Genomic DNA, 21,232 nt, shown 5'->3' on the forward strand with positions numbered 1-21,232 from the left:
TCAGAAAATGAAAGTGAATTTTCAGCTGTATGTTGAGATAGGTGCTTGAGTGTTCTAAGCGAATCATGCATATCTGCCCACGAATAAATGTTCAGATATTTAATTCCTTTTGCATGTCCAAGTATCTACAAATGCATCAACAGTCACGTGCTCGCTCGTTTGTAAGCATAGGGCAAACAAAATTGCAGACCAGGCAAATTTCAAATGTATAAAGAACATTGCAAACATTTCCTTAGTCAGTGTATACAGTGCAAACGATAAGCGAATAAGTGTTTCATATATTGCTAGTATTGTAAAATATAACACGATACCCCTGACGTGTCGCGAGCAAGACCTGCTTCCCTACCTCTAAGTTCAAGGTCACACTTAGTGTTAATTTACTAAGTATTGCTGGATATATATGGACAAAGTATATAGGTGGTCCTTTCCGGACTGTTACTTTCTATTGTATGAACATATTTTAATTCAACTTGCCATTTGTATTCGAAATACCAAGACGACGTGTCGCATGCAAGACCCGTGTCCCTACCTCTAAGATCAAAGTCACACTTTGTGTTTGTTTACCGCGTACTGCCGCATATAAGGACATAGCGTATAAGTGGTCGTGTCCGGGCTGATTTTTTCTCTTGTATCGACATATTTTAAAATAACTTGCCACATGTGTTCGACATGCCAAGACGACATCTCGTGCACGACCTGTGTCCATAAGGTCAAGGTCACACTGTGTTTACTTTGTAATGCTGCATATAAGGATATTGAGTATAGATGGTCGTGTCCGGACTGTAACTTTATTTTGTATGGACAGATTTAAAACCCCCCACATGTGTTCGACATACCAAGACGACGTTCCGCGTCCAAGATAGCTGCCACTACCTCTAAGGTCAAGGTCACACTTCGTGATTGTTAACTATGAAATTCTGCATATACGGACATAGACTATATGTGGTCATGTCCGGGCTGTAACTTTCTCTTGTATGGACATATTTCAAAATAACTTGCCACATGTGTTCGAAAAAACACGACGACGTGTCGCGTGCAATGTACGAATCTGCCACTAGCGTAAATGACGGATTGTATTGTCACTTTAAAAAAAAAACACTAAAATAAAAGACAATTATTTAGTCCAATCTCCAAAACAGGCGATATTATCCATTTCCCCCTTAAAATACAAAATGATGATATTGGTCATATTCGTTGATTCCATGTTACGGTTATTGCCCTGTTATGTTGTTGATGTTGACAAGTATAGAGTCATGGGTAACTCCCCTTTGAACAGCTACAGCCATTATAGTATATAATACCCAATGAAGAGTTTAAAAAGTCAGTTAAAACTTTTAAAAACACTGAGGTAAAGATAGCTTTCAAAAGATATTAAACTGAATCATACTGAATTTCCGATACTGATCAACAAATGCTTAAACAACAGTCAAATATAATTATGGACACCGACTCAATGTCATATTTATCAGAGCATGATATGTAATAGAACATTACGAAAGGCATTACTATGAACTCGCTGTTTTTCTCCAATATCAGCCGAATTTTTGGGGCGCATCGCCGCTCCTGCTATCCAAGCACTGGCGCTGAATTTTGATTTTAAGATGAAGTATTTATCTAACAAATTAGAAGTTGTAAAAGGTATAGTCTCATATATATTTCCAAGTACAAACGTGCATAAATTCAGCTTTTAAACTGAACGTTGGATTAAGATATGGTTTACGCTGTCTTAGACGCCCTTTGATCATTATAGGCGAAGGGATGTCTAAGAAGCTTAAATTGTATTGCCTGTTGGTCCGTAAATGGATTCTCTTTTAATAAAAAAGACAGTGACGAGCTAAATTAAAAAACCCAAACATTTATAACATTTTTTACCAACTACACTGCTATAACATGCTGTAATGCCCATGCACATAACGTTACTGACAATCTTTGCTGTTTAGAATGTTTACTTAAAGTGTTCTTAATATGGGACAAACAAAATTCCAACTCCCAGCCTTAATTTATACTCTGGAAAGAACTAACCGTTTTACAGTGGTATGTAATTAGCGGAACAGTGCACGTGTAGACTGGCCATACAGCCGGGACAACTATTTCATTTTAATACTGTATACAATGCTGTAATCCATCTTACTTTTTGTAATTGTCTGAATGACTATAATTCAAAACTACTTTAATAGTATTTTTCTTCTTTCCAATGTGTAACCGATTTAAAACTTTTTATATCCAGGTCACCAGTTCAGTGTTATGTTTTGTTATGTTGTGCATGTTTTTTATTCATGTCGGAAAATAGCTCATTGAGCTAATGTTTTTTGTTAGCATATACCCGACTTTAAATAAAGATTAATGTATCTTGTACCTTGATATTCAGATCGACTCACGGACTACAAGCGAAATTGTTGTGTGTCGCATATTTTCTTTCCTGTATATTTCCGTTTAGGTCAATTCACTGCGCATGCGTTTCACCACCGGAAGTTTACATTTCGACCCGAAAAAATAGCGCGTTTTGTTTATTAATGTTTAAATGACAATAGACCATGCCAAAAAGAAGAAACCCGTTCGGTGAATGCTCTCCCCTTCAATTGAAGCAGCATGTAGCACAAAAAGAAGTTGATCTAGGTGTGGCAAAAGACCAAAACATGAAAAGTGTTTATGGTAAACATTCATTGTCATTGTCCCTGCTGACCCATTGTTTCAATTGTAATTTAAGTCATTGTTATTCATTTTCAAGTGATAAGGGTGATACATTGACACTTGCAATGTTACACCAGAGCTTTCACTTAATTGCCAAACATTATTTGACATATCCGATGTTGTTGACATTTCCGATGTTTTTGACATTTCTGTGCTTTACCAAACAACCGTGTAGAATAACTTATTCTACACTGTTGTTTTCATTAAGCGTACAATTCTGCACAGATGGATAATGATCATGCTTATTCAATTCAGATGATAGGGGCCTAGTCCATATAAACATCCATTTCAGAGTCTTTGACGATTTTTGTTTTGGCGACTCCGCCAAAGGAACAAATCCAAATTTTAAAAAAAAAGTTCCCTATACTCGTAATAGGGTCCTATCTTGGCGTAGGTCCATACCGGTTTATGTCTCCATTTCAGTTTGGTCTGTTTAAATTCAGGGCCATATCTCAGCAGAGTTTAAGAAGGTGAATTATTGTCATAGTCGTAAAAAAACATTTTTTGTAACTCAGAAATTATTAGTAGTGAACTTTGAACAGTGTAGCTAAAAAGTTTTCCCACACAACAGTGCATGCCCAAAATATCTTTTATGGCACGAGTAATAACAGCTTATTTCATATCATGTTCAATAGGTGCACAGCCTGTCTAAGACTTCTGTAGATTTTAGAGTTGAAAATCGCAACTTAAGTCCAATAGTAATGTGCTCGGAATAAATAATCAGAACTTGTATTCTGTGAATGAGTCACATTAAAACTGTCTTGACAAGATATGTGCTTGGTGTGATCCAAAATAAGTTGGGTTTTTTTGTTGCAATAAAAAAAAGTTAAATCCTACGCAGAACTTGTTTTTCTCATTCAGAGCGCACCAGAGATTTGCTGTTTAGTGGATCAAAGAGAAGTTTTGAGGTACCAAAAGATGCCAACTGCAATGACATTTATGTACGAGATGACATCGCAATGGATGACCAGATGGAAGAGTGTCCACGACAATTGCACATCACTCCCTCGGGCCAGCTCGCTAACATGGCCTCAGAGAACAAACCCACCAATGCCTTTGATGCTCTCATGAATGCCAGAAGAGGTATTGACCATCTGGAAGCATGGCATGGATTATGATATTTACTGAAATACATGTCATGTTTATACCACATAAAGTTAAACAGAAACAATATCTCCTTGTCGCAGGGTTTTTGCAAATAACATCACACATGTAAAACTTTTTCAGCGACTGGGGTATCAAGCTGTCAATGTTGCAAGGGCCAGGCTGCGTCCCAGAGTCGTTGTGGCTTCTGTGACAAGTCCATCTGCTATGACTGTGTACGGCCATGTATGTCCTGTCAGGGAAACTTCTGTCAGCTTTGTTCCGTAATGAAGTAAGTAATTTCTTCTAGTTATTTCTTACTTTTACATGCAATTAGTATGATGTTGTGTAAGTTTGTGGTCTTAAATTTTTGGGAAATTAGAGTTTCAGGGACAATACAGTTATTTATTTTCGTGACCAGAAATAAAACTCACATAATATATGACCTGCAGGCTGGCCGCTGGGAATCAAACTTTGCCTACCATTGAGATATTTGAGACTGTTTGGATAATACTTAAGATATTTTTTCATATTAATTATATTTTTACTAGTGAATTGTGAATTTCTATGGAACATTGTGGCTTATGTTTAAATATTTTGCTACTGACCATGTTTCTGTAGCTTTTTGCATATATATTGGGCAATGCATGCTTTTCTTTCAGAGTTAATAGTTTGCTTTCTTGTTAAGTTGCTATTTTAACTTTCATTTTCACCCTCTCACTCTTTTGTTCACTTTCTATTATTTCATTAATACATTCATGTCATCTGAGAACATTTAATATAAGCAGAACTTGTTGAAAAGAGAGATTTCAAATCTTTATTTCATGGCAAAGGCTGAATCATCTAAGTATTTTCACATCATTTTCTACGATTGTATAGTTCTCAGATCATATTGTCTTATAATGTTACCAGGGCAATTTTGCTTTGATACTTGAGTGGTTAAGAAATGTTCTTACTCAAATAGTCACAAATTCAATAATGGATTCATTAAGAATTGGATGAGGGAATGAACTAGTCTTCTTTATAAATTTGATGTGTTTTGGTCTAAAAGTCCTTCAATTACTAAAGTAACACATGTACACTTTTTACCAGGCAAAGAAGTTCATACACAATACAATTTGGAGTTTTAACATGTTCATGAACAAAGTGAAGACAAAATAATAAGTAGTAAATAAAGCTCTTCAAGTTTTAAGAGTAATTTGATTTTAAATACAAACTTTTAAGCAGGGCTTCCATTAAGGGAAGTATATACGGTAACTCCCTAAAATGAGCTAAAAGTTCCAAAATTGAGTCGTTGGAAGTAGAAAAACTTCCATAATATTCAAGAAAACTTCTGAAAGGTGAAGGCTGGGAAGTTTAGATACATATATATATACAGTACTACCTTATATATGACAATGTCTGCCTACTTTATAAACACTTGTGTTTATCATTATTCATTTATTTATTTTACATGTATATAATTAATATTAGTAACAGTTACATACACAGCATCATGATGTAATTATTTAGTTATCAAAAGCCAAGGAAACAGCTATGATATAAAAAAAATCCCCATAATCAATCTATTGGCATCTTTCACTCTCAACATTCCTTTGAAATCATGCAGCTTTCCCAAATTTTGAGGTTGTGTCTCTTCATTGCCCTAAAAATAGTCCATGTGCTTCTTGTTACAGAAATTATTTGAAATTTGTTACATGTAACATTATTGCATAATATTTAATTAGTTCCTATTTTAACAAAGAGCTGCTGTAGGACAGCGCGCTCGACTAGACGCTGCATTGTCTTAGAAATGTGCCTGTCAAAACAGCAAAATTAAAATTTAAAAAAAAAATACATCAAGGGCCATAATTTGTAAGAAATATTAATATGGAGTTATTTTACCTAATTGTGTGATGGCCTTGAATGACTGTGTGAAGTATGAAGTCCTTGGAAAGAACATAATTTGAGATATAAATTCAAACCTAAAGTTGCCCTTAAACTTTAACCAAACTTTCCGTTGATGAAGGGCCAAAATTAGTATTTAGGGTAATAAGTAACCTTATTATGTGATGGCCATTAACAACTATGTGAAGTATGAAATCTATTGAATGAACAGTATCTGAGATCTATTATTGAGTTATCTTCCTGGTGCTAAATGAGTGAAAGATGTGTCAAAACCTGCATTGTATGTTCACTCATAAATCATATGATGTAAATTCACCATTTACCAGTTCTATTTGTACTTGACTAGGGAGATATTAGTATTCGGACATAATTTGTGGTTTAAAATAGCTTGTGAATATAAACAAATCTCCAGGTTTGTTACTTTGTATTCGGGCCTGTAAAATTCAGGCTTTTTCCATGAAATCCCAATTCAGTACACTATGAATATGACTAGGCCTTAGACATATAGAAGGGTGCTGCAGTACACCATGTCCTTCGTTGATAGCCGCCTTCTGCCCTCATCGACACCCTTCTGCTTACAATAAATGCTTAAGTTAATCAATGTTTATTTTGTTTTGATTAAAATTTATATGATTATGAATACAAATAAACATAACATATTTGGTAGTTAAAACCTATTTTTTCTTTAATTAAACACAAAACCTCACATATTCTGTCAAACACAATGTTAAAAGTTCTTAACATCCTGTTTAAATGTGCACCCTTAGCACCCTGTCCTTTTTAGAACCCGGCTTAAACCCTATATATATATATATATATACCTGAATCATGTGAACAATGTTCTAGTAACAATTGTTTTATTCATTGCAACATATTAGGGCTAAAACTTGTTTACAAACAAACTTTATCATAGCTTGTTTGTCCACCTGTTTCAGATAAAAACTATTGTCTTATCACACAATAACACATTATGTAGTTGTCAACCTACTTTCGTCCACATTAAGAAACTGATACAATCATAATTGTCAATGCATCAAAACAAGGTCACTGAACTGGTAAGTCCATGTGTTAAAAACATTTTCAAATTTCATTTTTTGGAAAATTTAATTGTCCAAGAAACAAAAAAGAAAGCTGTCGAATAGACTGGGAGGGTTAAATAGTGTTAGGTTTTGGGCTTAAAGAAAACATCAATTATTCAACACAAAATCATATTTTGTATTTAATTTCTTGATAAAATCATTATACTTAATTTAGGGACTCACTCATGGTTTGTAAAATGTACTTTTTTTTTATTTACAAAATGAAGTGTGGCAAAAAATGAGAATTGTTATGATGGTGTTTGTGGTTTGTCTAAAAACATATGACTACGGTCCCTTATGTAACAAGAGAGAGTAAGAACACATCTTCAACAGTAAAACAGCCACTAAAGAAAAAAAATGTAACCCTTCCCCCTCCCTGGCCTATTTTAAAAAAAATCGGATGCAAGTCTAGCACATAATTTATATTGGTTTAATTCAATGCATCAACATGCAACAAAAGTAAACACAAATATATTTTCCATGATCATGATGTCAATATAAAAACAAGAGGAACATCAGTGCCTGTGCTCCACTGGCCAAAAGGTTCAAGCAAAGACCACCTACTGAACATTTTCGTCAAGTTTCATAGAAATACAATCATCAATTTTTGAGGAGAAGTTATTTAAAAAATTTTTTTACTTTAATAGCTCTGGCTGCCATGTTGTGCAGTGGACCGAAATGATTTGGGCAATTTGAGTAAAGGAGCACCAAACAAACATTTCTGTCAAGTTTTATCGAAAAAAGGTCATCGGTTTCGAAGACAAGTCATATAAAGTTTTTTTTATTTTTTAGCTCTGGCAGCCATGGTGTGCAGTGGACTGGAACCATTTAACAAATTTTGGTTAATGACCACCCAAGGAACATTTCTGTCAAGTTTCATCAAAATCTGATCATCGGTTAACATTTAATCTGAATAGATTATGAAGCAAATATCTAACCTGAACAAGAACTGACGAGATAGAATCGACTTGGTGTTTCACTTACACTTTTCGGCCATTTAAGTTACTAAAAATAGCTGTTTCATAAACTTTCAGAATGTCACTTAAACGAAAATTAATGTTCAGTCTATATATACTTTCCTATGTATAAATGTAAGGTTTTTAAATTGATCTTTTTGTGAGAACTTTATGCTTATATGTTTACTCATAAATTATTATTGTTTAAAAATTATTTAAAGATGCTATACGTGAAAAATTAAGACATTATTTTTTTTCTATTAAAGGGAGGTAATTCAGTAGTAAAATGTAATCAAAGCTATTAAAGCATGGCATTTCTTTTCTAACCATGTTGATATTATTACAGTCTATTCAAGCAAGATGCCTTTTGTTTTAACATAGTACCCATAGGTTCTGAAAAACAAGGAGCACTATTCCCAACAGAAGGATGTCACTCCCTATCACTGCATGAGCATCATAATAAAGAAATGTTTACTCAAACTGCAAGCTGCTCAATTGAAATAGGTATTTACCTCAAGCATACAGTTTTATAATGTGGCAAAATAGTCGGACTACTAGATTGTCATTCGGACTAGTAAAATATGCCATTATGCTAGTCCAACTGGCTAGTAGGTTAAAATGTTTTTCATGAAGACTGCGGACGAGAAGTCCTTAAAGGTTTTTCTATTTTTAACTCTCGCAGCCATGTTGTGCAGCGGACCGGAACCATTTGGGCAATTTTGGTTAAAGGGCATCCCGATGAACATTTATGTAAAGTTTCATCAAAATCTGATAATCGGTTTCTGAGAAGATGTAGTTTAACGTTTTTTTCTATTCTTAGCTCTGGTGCCCATGTTGTGCAGCAGACCAGAACTGTTTGGGCTATTTTGGTTAAGGACTACCCAAGTAACATTTCTGTCAAGTTTCATTGCAATACGATCATCGGTTTCTGAGGAGAAGTCGTTTAAAGTTTTTTCTATTTTTACCTCTGGGGGCCATCTTGTGCAGTGGACCGAAACCATTGAAGCAAATTTGATAAAGGACCATCCAAGGAACATTTCTGTTAAGTTTCATCAAAATCTGATCATCGGTTTCTGAGAAGATGTTCTTTAAAGGTTTTTCTATTTTTTTGCCCTGGCAGCCATGTTGTGCAGCGGACCAGAACCATTTGAGCAATTTTGGTTAAGGACCACCCAAGGAACAATTCTGTCAAGTTTCATCAAAATCTGCCTATCCGTTTCAGAGGAGATGTCGTTTAAAGATTTTGCTATTTTTAGCTCTGGCGGCCATATTGTGCAATGGACCGGAACCATTTGAGCAATTTTGGTAAAGGACCACCAAAGGAACATTCCTGTGAAGTTTTGTCAAAATCCGCTTATCAGTTTCAGAGGAGATGTCGTTTAAAGTAAAAGTTTACGCACGCACGCACGCACGCACTCACGACGGACAATCTGTGACGACATAAGCTCCATGGCCTTCGGCCAGTGGAGCTAATGAGCCCGATGCATCCAATCATCATTACAAAGTACATGTTACAGTTGTGTTTGTCGACAATATTCATTAATAAAACACTTCCTCTATACTCGAGGGAGTAATCACCAGTCAATTACATATTTCGTATTTATAGCTCATCTGAAAAACATTCATTATTGAGGCCAACAGTTAGTTTTTTTTAAAACTTGGTCCTGTATAGCCTAGCAATGGATTTTATATCAAACAAACTATATCTTACAATTACAGGTTTTTTCTTAGTGGGAACATGTAATGCATACCCTTCCAGCTCATTTATTCAATGATGAAAGATTGAAATACAATTAAACACAAACATAATTTAAAGAATCAGCTCAAACAAAAGATTCCATCACCAAAATAAGAACAAAAGTACTTAAACAATTTTGCTTGATGAAACAGGAAACAATTTTAGCACAAGTCTGCAAGTCAAATCGCTTTGGGACATACATGTATAAATTTGAGTTTGGAGTTTTTTAGCTAGTGGGAGTCCCAGTCACGCAGAATCCTGCGTTTTTTTTTTCACGCCGAAAACATGATGAGCACGTGAATTTTACTAGGTCTGTGCGAGCAGGTACCCATCTTTGTTGTGGTCAGGGAATGAACAAATTCATCTCATAAATTGGTGGTTGTTAACCTAAAATCGGGAAACATTTTCAATTCTCTCAGCAAACATAAATTTTTCAAGAATGGCCTTTCTTTCTTCTACTATCTCACACAAGGAAATCTATTAAAAGTAAAATCACAGAGCAACATTAAGTGCAGCCTTATCTAGGATAGTCCATCTAAAATGCTTATTAAAAGCGTCAAGTAAATATCAACTAATAAAATTTACATGATATTTTTATGGTCTTTTTTCCTACCTAAGGATCATAGACCTAAAGTTATGCTGTTAGCTCTTCACATACTGGCTTAATCAAGCTTAATAACTTCTGTACGAAAACATGCAGTTTAATTGTTATAACTGATGATTACAAATGCTTCTTAAGTGAAAGTGTTGACTACAAAGATATACATCAGAGCTCTCATTAAGCCGATTTTTTAAGAGTTCAAAGTAACTTCTCCCCCAGTCAAATTAGGGAGAAGTGGTGAGACTTAGAAGAAAAACTTATCATAAAACCTATATTGAAATGCGATACTTCCTGTTAAATATACCTATATATACAAAACTTAGTGTCAATGTTACTTTTATGGTCACATTTTCAACCAGCCTTCAAATAGATTGAACTAGTTAACCAGGTTTTCACATAATGAAACCTGGTTATTAGAATGACGAACGTTGTTGTTCGGGCGGGCGGGCGACCAGGCAGCGTCAAACTCACCTATGAAACTGAATAACTTGAGTAAGGGTTGACATATCTTGACCAAACTTGGTCTATAGGAAAAGTTTATGGCTACCTTTCATAGGATTGCGTTTGGGGTCCCTAGGTTTAAGGTCAAGGTCACTGTTACTAAAAATAGAAAAACGGTTGAAACTGAATTACTTTAGTTAGGGATGACATATCTTGACTAAACTTGGTCTATAGGAAGAGTTTATGGAGACCTTTCATGGGATTGCGTTTGGGGTCCCTACGTTCAAGGTCAAGATTACTGTTACTAAAAATAGAAAAACGGTTGAAACTGAATATCTTTAGTTAGGGTTGACATATCTTGACAAACTTTGTCTATAGGAAGAGTTTATGGATACTTTCATGGGATTGTGTTTGGGGTCCCTAGGGTCAAGGTCAAGGTCACTGTTACTATAAATAGAAAAATTGTTGAAACTGAATAACTATAGTCAGGGTCCACATATCTTGACCAAACCTTCTATAAAGGAAGAGTTTATTGATACTATTCATGGGATTGTGTTTGGGGTCCCTAGATTCACGGTCACTGTTACTAAAAATAGGAAAATGGTTGAAACTGAATAACTTAAATTAGGGTTGACATATCCTGACCCAACTTGGTATAAAGGAAGAGTTTATGGATACCGTTCAATGGATTGCATTTGGGGTCCCTAGAGTCAAGGTCACTGTTACTAAAAATAGAAAAACAGACACAGGCTGAAGTTCTTCTGTCAATCATTAAAAACCTGGTTTCGTCGCATTGCGGTGTTTCTTCTTTAGTATAAATTCATGGAGTTGCTAATAACTCAATTTTTAACAAAACAGTTATGATAAATTGCAGTTTGGGAGACTTACACTCTCAGAGAAAAAAATTCCAAAACTGATACCTAGGCAGTTCATATTTTCAATTTTAAATTCTTATTGGAAGCAATGTTGTAAGTATTTAAAGTTTTAATGCCCTGGGTGATGTTGAGTCTAGTATGCACACACACCATTGTTGTTATTTACAGCCCGGACATGTCATCAAGGGCGAGCTGGTGTTGTCAGAGATGTGCCTGCAGTCTGAACCCCTACACCCAGCCTGTGGGGTGGTGACCTCGCCCACGTGTCATTTCTCACCCCACCCTGTCATCGATCATTTCATCTCATCACAGACTAATCATCTTCGATATTAACTCATCACTGTTTTGTTTGATAATATGTTTCATCAAGTTGCATACTAAATTCACACTTTAAAAAATGTTTTTTTATGAAATTTTGTACTGAAGACATCTTATGCATTTTTTAAAAACTATTTTGCTTTTAATAATACTATTAACATGATTGCACTTTTTAACAAAGTTCTAATTTAATTTCTCTTGTAATAGTTAATATTTTGACTTAAAGATTTTAAGAATGGAAGATTATACTTTTAATATATAGTTGAACTTGATACTGTTAAAAATATTCTTTAAATCAAATCACAACATTTTTGTATTTATCCAGGGTAAAACCTAACTTCATTCAGTTTTTAACAATCCAAATATCTTACATATGATCATAAGTCCCGTGATTAATATTTTGTTTGTTAAGCATTTTTCAACAGACTCAAAAAATACCCACAATCAAATTTTGTTAAGCCACATCGGTGGTCGTTATTTGATTTTTATTTTTATTTATGCTATAAAGGGTTAGAAAGAAAAAAAGCACCACTAAAATGTGGTCAAGGAATGCAATACTTAATAATTTTCGTGATTTATATGCATTATAGTTTGATGTAATATTTTAATGCTTAGATATTTTATCATTTATCTTATTTTGTTATGGCTTTTATGATTTACTAAATGTTAATTATCATCTTAATGTGTTTGTTTTTTTTGGAGATAGTATTGTCATAACCTTGGTGTTGGCATCGTGTAAAATTGTTTACAATGGCAATACCTCAAAAAGTGCCCAAGATATTCACATAAAACTTATTGCACAAATTCACAGTGATAATACAAACATGCAGTGATCCAACTAGGCTTAAATAGTAGGGTGGAGTGCCCTGCTACCCTTTTCCGATACCCTGCTGCCTATAACTATGCCCCCACCACCCTCCCCCTGTGCCCTATTGCTTGACAGAGCTGCCTTGGATGATTATTAACTATATTTATTGGACATTTCAGAAATAAGTATGAAAATAGAAAATAGGCATAATTTTGACACTTAAGTAAAGATAACAGTTTCGGTATTGATAACAAACTATTATTATTGAAAGTAGTTACAACACCTGCATACAATGAATTGAATACTCACGTTGCAAACTGTGCCCCATTAAAGCTCATTTAATGCGCATAAAAAGTGCCCTATCTGACCTAACACCTTGCCCTTTTCAAAGCCTGGCTAGAGCACTGCATGTTTGTATCAAGGTCCATAACTCTGGATTTGATAATTAAGTATGCCCATTTTTTTAAACTGAGGATTTTTAAGATAAGCATTGGCGTACGCTGTGCAATTGTTTGTTAATTTATTGTTACATTTGTAAATGTTCACTATTGTAAAAGCTTATCAACACCCATGGACAATGCAGTGTACATCATTGTTTAAGTTTGTTTCACAAATGTAGGGTTTTAGCTAAAGAGTTATGGAAGGGTTCTGCACTCTGTCATTTTTTGGTAGCACCCTTCTGCCCTCATGGAGACCAGCATGTGTACCCTCCTGGCTTCATAGAAATTAAGGCTTAAGATAATAATAATAATAATAATAATAATAATAATAAAAATGTTCTGATTAAAGCTTAAAATATTATTATAAATTCATTCAAACTTGACATATTTGGCAGTTGAAACCTACTTACTTACTTCAATTAAGTATAACTCCTACTATTTTTGTGAAATTCATAATGTTCTAAATCTTCATTGCCAGGCACAATGTGCCCTTTCTTCCTTAGCACCTTGTCCTTTTTCTGCAGCACTCTGTCCTTTTGAAAACCAGGCTAAAAACTTACAAATTGATTTACACAATTTCTAAGGTAATTTTTGTGTTGATTTTTTTGTTAATGTGTATGCGTTTTTTTTTTGGGGGGGGGGGGGGTATACCTGATTTTCGGTTTTTGAAATAATATAAAAATTGTTAAATTTTGAAATGGGCAGATTTTGGCCTGCTTTAGGATACATTTGGTTAATACTGACTGGTTTTAGCCCCATTGAGAATCATTCTTAAGTCCGTTTCCTAGGCAGTAACCAGTACTACATGTATGTTCTTTTCGATAGGCCTTTATAAAGTATTCTTGCTTGGGATCAAACCCATAACCTCTTGAGTGAGGGTCGGACACCTATACAACTCGACCACTCTTACCTGTCATACAAATGATACCTTTTATGACATCATATTTGTTAACTTACTGACATCATATTTGAATGACCAATTGGTGCTTGTTATGTTTGAATTATAGATGTTGAATTGGTGTTTTTATACAGAATGAAAATCGAAATGTTCTAAAAAACATTGCTGATTGATATTTTTTCTATACGAATTCCTGGATATTTTGCAGCTATGAGGAAATAACAGAGAGGTCGTTCTGTCTGCACTGCTGTGTCCATTGATGTGACGGACATCTCTTGTTGACCAAACAACTCCACTATTCCAAATGAATTTGTTCCATTTTTAACTTGTTTGTTTTTCAAAGAAAACATGTATTTTGAAAAGTCTACATATTGTCATAGACTTAGCGCTGTTCTTATTGTTGGCTTCAAAAACCTTTGACCTTGGCCACAAGTGAAGTCAAATAATATAAGATATTCAAATGAAACTTTGTAGCTATTCATACAGAAACAAACACGACTTGTGTTATTTCGCAACCTCTATTACCTTAACTTAACATTTGTTTTATACATTATTTAATATACACTAATCTTAAAAGTGGCCATACTCGCTAACATTTAAATAAAATCACTGATTGGGCAGATTGTTCAGAACTTCGTTAAAGTTAACAACATAGTTACATGTAACAACACTTGGCTGATTGTTCAGAACTTTGTTAAAGTTAACGACATAGTTAACAACAATTGGCCGATGGTTCAGAACTTCGTTAAAGTTAACAACATAGTTAACAACAATTGGCCGATTGTTCAGAACTTTGTTTAAGTTAACAACATAGTTAACAACAATTGGCCGATGGTTCAGAACTTCGTTAAAGTTAACAACATAGTTAACAACAATTGGCCGATTGTTCAGAACTTCGTTAAAGTTAACAACGTTGTAAACGTCATAATTGTTAAATTTCAAATCAATATTTCTCTGTAAGTTTCACAGATACACTTATGATCTGCAGTATTCTTAACCAGAGTTGAGACAACAGTTTCAGCTGCACTTGTTTTATTTGAATATATAAGCCCATCATTAAATATTCACCCTTAAAAGGTGAGAACGATGTCATTAATCCCGTTGTTAACATGCCACTGTTATTAATTTTAAAAAGATAACATGCTTATATACTTATATGGATAAAACAGTTAACAACGATGGCATTGTTAACGTTGTGAACTTAATGATAGTTTAGAGCAATTGGTCCATTTATTTATGTTATTTTTACATGTATATGTAGTGTGTGCAATTTTGTCCACGTTGATACTTCGTATGAAGGTGAAATGTATTTTGTTGTACTATATTATCTACATATGTGATGCAACCTGCAAAAAAACCCAGGCCAGGTGAAATTGATGTAATGAAAGAATAAGATATCAATAATTTTTTCATGCGGCTGAATTTTAAGCATGACAGCTGTTATAGTACGTCAATTTACATAGAAACAGTTAAAATAAAACACTGTCATGATTAAAAAACCCAGCATGTTTGAAAAACTGTAAATACAAAATTTTCGTTTTTTTGTCATTTTCACCTGGCTGGGTTTCGGCAGATTATCTCACATATATTTGTTTTCATTTGTAAATATTTTTTGTACCATTAATTGTATATTTTTTCAAAGTATCCTATGTATTACTCAGCAAATTGATGCAACAATGAATTACATCAAATGTATGCACACAGTGGCAGTGTCTTGTACATGTATATCATTATGAATTGTGAGTTTTTGATTTGAAATCATGTCTTTATTTTACATGTAAATCATTGATAATTATAGTTCAAGCTGAAAGTGAAATAGTTCAAGATGACAATGTACAGGAATGCGATTTGTCTGCGGACTTCTGATCTGATTGCTTCTGGAACAAAACAAAAAAGTACACTTGTTCTTTTTGGTTTTTTCCTTATTTGTCATTATGATTGACACTCAATTTAGCTTCAAATTTAAAGCCAGGAAAACAGGAGAGCCGTAAGAAGGCTTCTAAAAAGCTCATTTTGTTTCCATGGCAGAGTGCTTCATCCCCATAGGGGTTTAAAGTGGCTTCCAAACTGCTGGCCAAAATGGATTCAGCCCTTCAGCTGTCCGGCAATTACATCCCTGTATATAGAAGTATATTGAGCCTTTTCACTTTAAACCATATTTCAGTATTACATGTGACTGTCTTGATCAGAAATCTTGTTTAGATTTTGAATGTATAACCTATGTAAACTAATATCATAATTATATCATTGTACCAAAACCATTTTACATGTAGCTTGTTTACGTTTTCAAAATAATAGTTTTCATAGTGTCATAGAGCTGGTATCCTTGACGTAAAATAGATAAACAGGGGTCAGTTTCAATAAAGTCTAGTTTAAGTTCAACAGACATTGCAAAAGTCTTGCAGCTGAATCATTGTTAGTACATTTGGCAAATATATTTACCTGCCCCACTCAAATTTTATTTTACTGGTGGGGTAGATGCTCATCTCTGAACTTAGTTGTAACTTCCTATTTTGGAAATCTGTAGGATCATCACAGATGACAACTAGTTGCTTGTCTTTATTTTTCCCACTTTTGTTTTATACATTAATACTATCTTGATGTTCAATTCACATAAATGTATAGAGCAAAATAGCGAAAACACAGCACATACAACTAAGACGTTGAATAAAACATGGCCCCTGGGACATCTTTGATTTGTGAATATGGTCTCAAGCTTACATGTATACAACTTATTTCATCTAATACAGTATGAATATTTGTTCTCGAATGTTCATGTATATTATATAAAAAAATGGCTTTGTTTCTTTATGCAATTGTCATCATAGAATTATTGTTGTTATTGAAAATTGGAAGAATTCATTTCAAATTACTGCAACTTGAATAAAAATTCAAATAACTGTGTAGTTTTCTGTTGACTGTAGCACTTGCCGTAGTTGAGAAAATTAATGATCCTTGTCTGGTAGCTGAAGCACATCAGTTAGCAATGAATTCCACATAATTGTAAGTATAACATGGCAGACAGGGATCATTTTGATTCCCTCATCATTCATATTGTAAAACTTTCTTATTTGCTCTGTTATTTGAGTGTTTCTTGACCAATTTTTACCAAACTTCCTAAAAGCCATGTCTCAACCAAGTGTGATATCCAGCCAACTAGCGCTCTGGAGTAAGGGAGCCTACACAAAAATAGCTATCTGATCTTTGACCTTAAAAATTAAAGTGCGGCCTCGACCTTTAAACATGCAGTGGTCAGGACATGCATTCTACACATAGACTGAATGCAGAGAACACTAATGGCAAACTATTATTTTCTCCCCTTCAAAGAATTGGGGGTATATTCCTATGCACTTGTCAGTCAGTTGGTAGACTAAACCTTGTCCAATTGATAAACTAGAGTTGGCTTTGGCCTAAGGTCTAGGTAAGGCGGTTAGTCAAGTCCAGCAGATGACCCCTATTGATTTTGATGTCAAAGGTCAGGATCATGGTGACCCTGAACACATACAGTTTGTTTGATTGATTACTACCAGTTTGAGTGGTCCTTGGCAGTGAGGTTGGACCCTTATTATCCCCCACCGAATCGAAGGTCACATATGATCGAAAATTAGGTCACTAGGTCAAATCTTAGAAAAATCTTGTCAGGAACCATATCATGGTAATGATTGGTCTGATTATATTTAAACTTGGTCAGGATGTACCCCTTGATGAAATATGGACCGCTTGTAAATGTGGGTCACGTGGGGTAAAAATCCTAGCTCACATCTTAGAAAAATCTTAGGAACACATTAGAGGCACTATGTATGGTCTAATATTCATGAAACTTGATCAGAATGTTTTCCTTTATGAACTCTTTGACATGATTAAACTGGGTCACATGTGATAAAAAAATAGAAAACTGGGTCACATGTGATAAAAAAATAGGTCACTAGGTCAACCTCTTCCTACAAGATAATGGCTTCAAGCAGTATATTACTGGTCCTACACACAGCTTGTTTATTTTGAGGTCATGGATGCGATGCCCTTGGACACAAAAAAAATGTCCATTTGGTATCGTTGGTCCTATCATCCTTAACCTGGTAAAGATGTTGGTCATGACAAGCAGATGACCTCTTTTGATTTTTATGTCAAAGGTCACAGCAGTGGTAACCTTGAACACAGAAAGGTTGTCAAATTAAATAGCCACAGTATGCTAGATCCTTGGCAGATAGGTTGGACCCCTTTGTATTTCACAGACGTGGTGACCTTTAACAAGAAAAGCTTGTCTGTTTGGTACCCTAGGTCCTATCATCCTCAAATTATTGGTAGGGAGGTTGGTCATGATCAGCAAATGACCCATTTCATTTTCTAGTCATAGTCGTGGTGACTTTACACACAAAAAATGTCAAATTGATAACCACAGTATGCTTGATCCTATTTTTCTCAAACTGCAGGGAAGTTGGTCATGACCAGCAAAAGATCCCTATTCTTGATATCAGTAGGTTAAAGGTCATGGTCCAAGTGACCTTGTACACAAAAAGCTTGACCAATCCAAATGAAGAGACTAGGACCAAAGGTCCATAAACTTCAGGAGAGATTTGCCATAACCTGTAGATCTCTAATGATTTTTGTCTTTACTTAAAATTATCTATTTACCTAATTCATCGTTGTCAGGATAATGCATACATGTTTCACTGGATACTATAACTTATCAACTCCTTCTATCCTACCTACTACACAACTTGTAGGGATGTTAGTCATAACCTTAAATCACCCCTCAGTCATTTAATGTGAATTGACTAATTGGATAATTGGTTTTACAAACATAGCTTGTGCTCTAATAATGGTTATCTGTCAGACATGGCCCAATCAGGGGCATTTGTCAAGTGATTTAGACAGCTCTTGTTTCTTTTAAGCGTGGATGTCCATCAGCCTGTCACTGCAATGGTGTCAGCTCCTCACCTCCTTAAACCCTTCAACGTTACGGTCAGTAAAAGAAAGTTTTGATTCAAAGATTTCATGTCTGCTCCATAACTCTTAATCTTTTGGTAAATTGTCGAACACATTTACATGACATGCAGAACCCACAAGCTCAAGGCACCTGTGCTAAAGGTCAAAGGCTCGAGCCATATATTTCATGTTCACTCCATAACTTCTTAGCTTTTTGTAAAATGTCAACCATATTTACACGACAGTCAGAAACCACACTCGAGGTCGCTGGCTAAAGGTCAAAGGCTCGAGCTGTAGATTTCATGTCCACTCCATAACTCCTTAACTTCAGGTAAAATGTCCACCATATTTACTCGACAGTCGGAACCCGCACTGGAGGCCCCCATGCTCAAGGTCAAAGGCTCGAGCCATAGATTTCATGTCCACTCCATAACTCCTTAACTTGAGGTAAAATGTCCACCATATTTACTCGACAGTCGGAACCCGCACTGGAGGCCCCCATGCTCAAGGTCAAAGGCTGGGGCCATAGATTTCATGTCATCTTCGTTATCTCCTTCCTGAATTTGAGTGAAATTAATTCACCTCATCGACACAACACCCATGATACACTTCATATATACTAAGGTCAAATGTTGTGGAACAGAATTTGGATCAGCTAGGGAAACAACAACAACAACCATTTTATTTGAAAATGCTTTAGTTGGTTAAAGAACTATGGAAGCGGACAATGAAAATCTGACTTTGTATTTTAAAATCATTCCATGCATGAAGAGTTAAGGAATGGACCTAAATTGACCCTCATGTACAGTCTTGAATACAATAATTTAGGGTCACATGTCTTCAGTAGTTTTAGGTATTATAATGTCTTTGCAATCAAGCTAGAATAAGTATTTTTTAATTTTTTTTCCCCGATGATTTATAATAAAAATAAACATAATATTTCTCTGTTTCAAACAGTGAAATAACATTTTGATTTTAAGCTCTACTGGCCAAACGCCAGAAGAGCTTATGCGATGGTAATGTGTACGTAGTATGTGCATCCGTGCGTTTGTGTGTCTGTAAACATTTGCTTGTGAACACGATACAGTCTTGATTGTATCTCGATGAAACTTGTACAGTATCTAGATATCCATTAGAGCTGGGTTCCTCGAAAACCAGCCAGATCCGCCCATGCATGCCTAAATTATGGCCCTTGATAGTATAAAAAGATGCATTTGTGTAAACAATTGGTTGTGAACACGATACAGTCTTCAGTTTTGATTGTATCTCACTGAAACTTGTACAGTATCTAGATATCCATTAGAGCTCGGTTCCTTTCGAAAACCAGCCAGATCCGCCCATGAATGCCTAAATTATGGGCCATGAAAGTTTTAAAGAAATGCTTTCTATTTCTAGCCAGGTCTGCATGAGCGAATTGTAAATTGCAAAGGTGTTTGTTATTTGTAAAAGAAGTGTTCAGACTTACTAGTTCTGTGCGTTACGTAGTATAGCGCAGAACTTTTGTCTTAACATTTTGGCGCGCAAATATTAGTGCACGGTTTAATCGGGTGTAAAAGTCAGGTGACCAATGGCTATTGGTTTGCGGTTTAGGCGGGATAATGTTCGTGGCGATTAGTTCTACGCTCGACAGCGATCTGAACGGTCAACTTTTCAGGCAATCAGGTTCAAGTTTATGTTGTTTTACAATATTAGATATGAATTTGTAAGAGAAATGTACAGATATATGGCATATTGTATGTGGTATTTTAAGTATATTATATGGCAAGTCTTAAGATATAGTGGGAACAGTTTTCCAGAGCATTTTACACTCTATTGTTGGGGCGAAGTTTATCTCTGGTTTTTAATCTGACCCATGATATCTTTTCATATAGTTTGTTGTTTAACAGAATGCTACAATTGAAAACTAATATTTCGTAGAAAACGATTTGATCAGATGTATATTATTGTAACCATGTTGTACGTACTATACCAGTGAACTGCTCAAGCTGTTTCAAGCAATAAATCGCTTGTCATGCCCCGGAATGTAAATTCAAGTCTAGAGTTAAGGGAGACAATTTGCAAGTCTAGGATTTTGAGAGACAATTTGCCTTTTGCTTCTGCAGTTGATTTTGTGAATTACTCTGCCTTGTTCTTGTTGAAAGCCCAAAGGCCATTTTTTAGCTTTAAGTTCTGTAGTTTGTGCATTCATCTTAACAAAATTGGTTGTGAATGTTTAAGTTATGCACCTGGTGTCATTACTGGCCACACCCAGGGTTCACAGGTTTGGTAAACATAAATCTGGAAAGGTTTCAAAATCTTTTTGTGTGTTCGTGCATCCATCTCAGCACAATTGATTGTGAATGTTTGTTCAAATTGATCAATTTTGTCCTAGGATGCCCTTGACTTTGACCTTTTGACCAACTTTTTTTAACTTTTAAAACTACAGAAATTTTTACTATGAGTACCGTTTTGAAAGCATTTTTTTTGTCAGATGACTTACTTGGCACATATT

General features: G+C 35.0%; 1 protein-coding gene across 4 annotated transcripts; it reads left to right on the forward strand.

The window, feature by feature from the left end:
* The first annotated feature begins 2,462 nt into the window (after positions 1-2,462).
* Positions 2,463-16,715, forward strand: LOC128208839 (apoptosis regulatory protein Siva-like). 4 transcript variants are annotated; one of them, XM_052912465.1, is made up of 4 exons: positions 2,463-2,652; positions 3,553-3,774; positions 3,919-4,066; positions 11,520-16,715. In XM_052912465.1, exons 1-4 carry the CDS (start codon positions 2,535-2,537, stop codon positions 11,602-11,604), a joined length of 573 nt encoding a protein of 190 aa, XP_052768425.1. In that variant the 5' UTR covers positions 2,463-2,534; the 3' UTR covers positions 11,605-16,715. The 4 variants fall into 4 exon arrangements, with proteins under 4 accessions (XP_052768425.1, XP_052768426.1, XP_052768427.1 ...); XM_052912466.1 differs by having other exon boundaries at positions 14,024-16,715; XM_052912467.1 differs by having other exon boundaries at positions 2,463-2,616.
* Positions 16,716-21,232: the final 4,517 nt, after the last annotated feature.

This window comes from Mya arenaria, chromosome 11 (genome assembly GCF_026914265.1).
Source record: "Mya arenaria isolate MELC-2E11 chromosome 11, ASM2691426v1".
NCBI classification, from domain to species: domain Eukaryota; kingdom Metazoa; phylum Mollusca; class Bivalvia; order Myida; family Myidae; genus Mya; species Mya arenaria.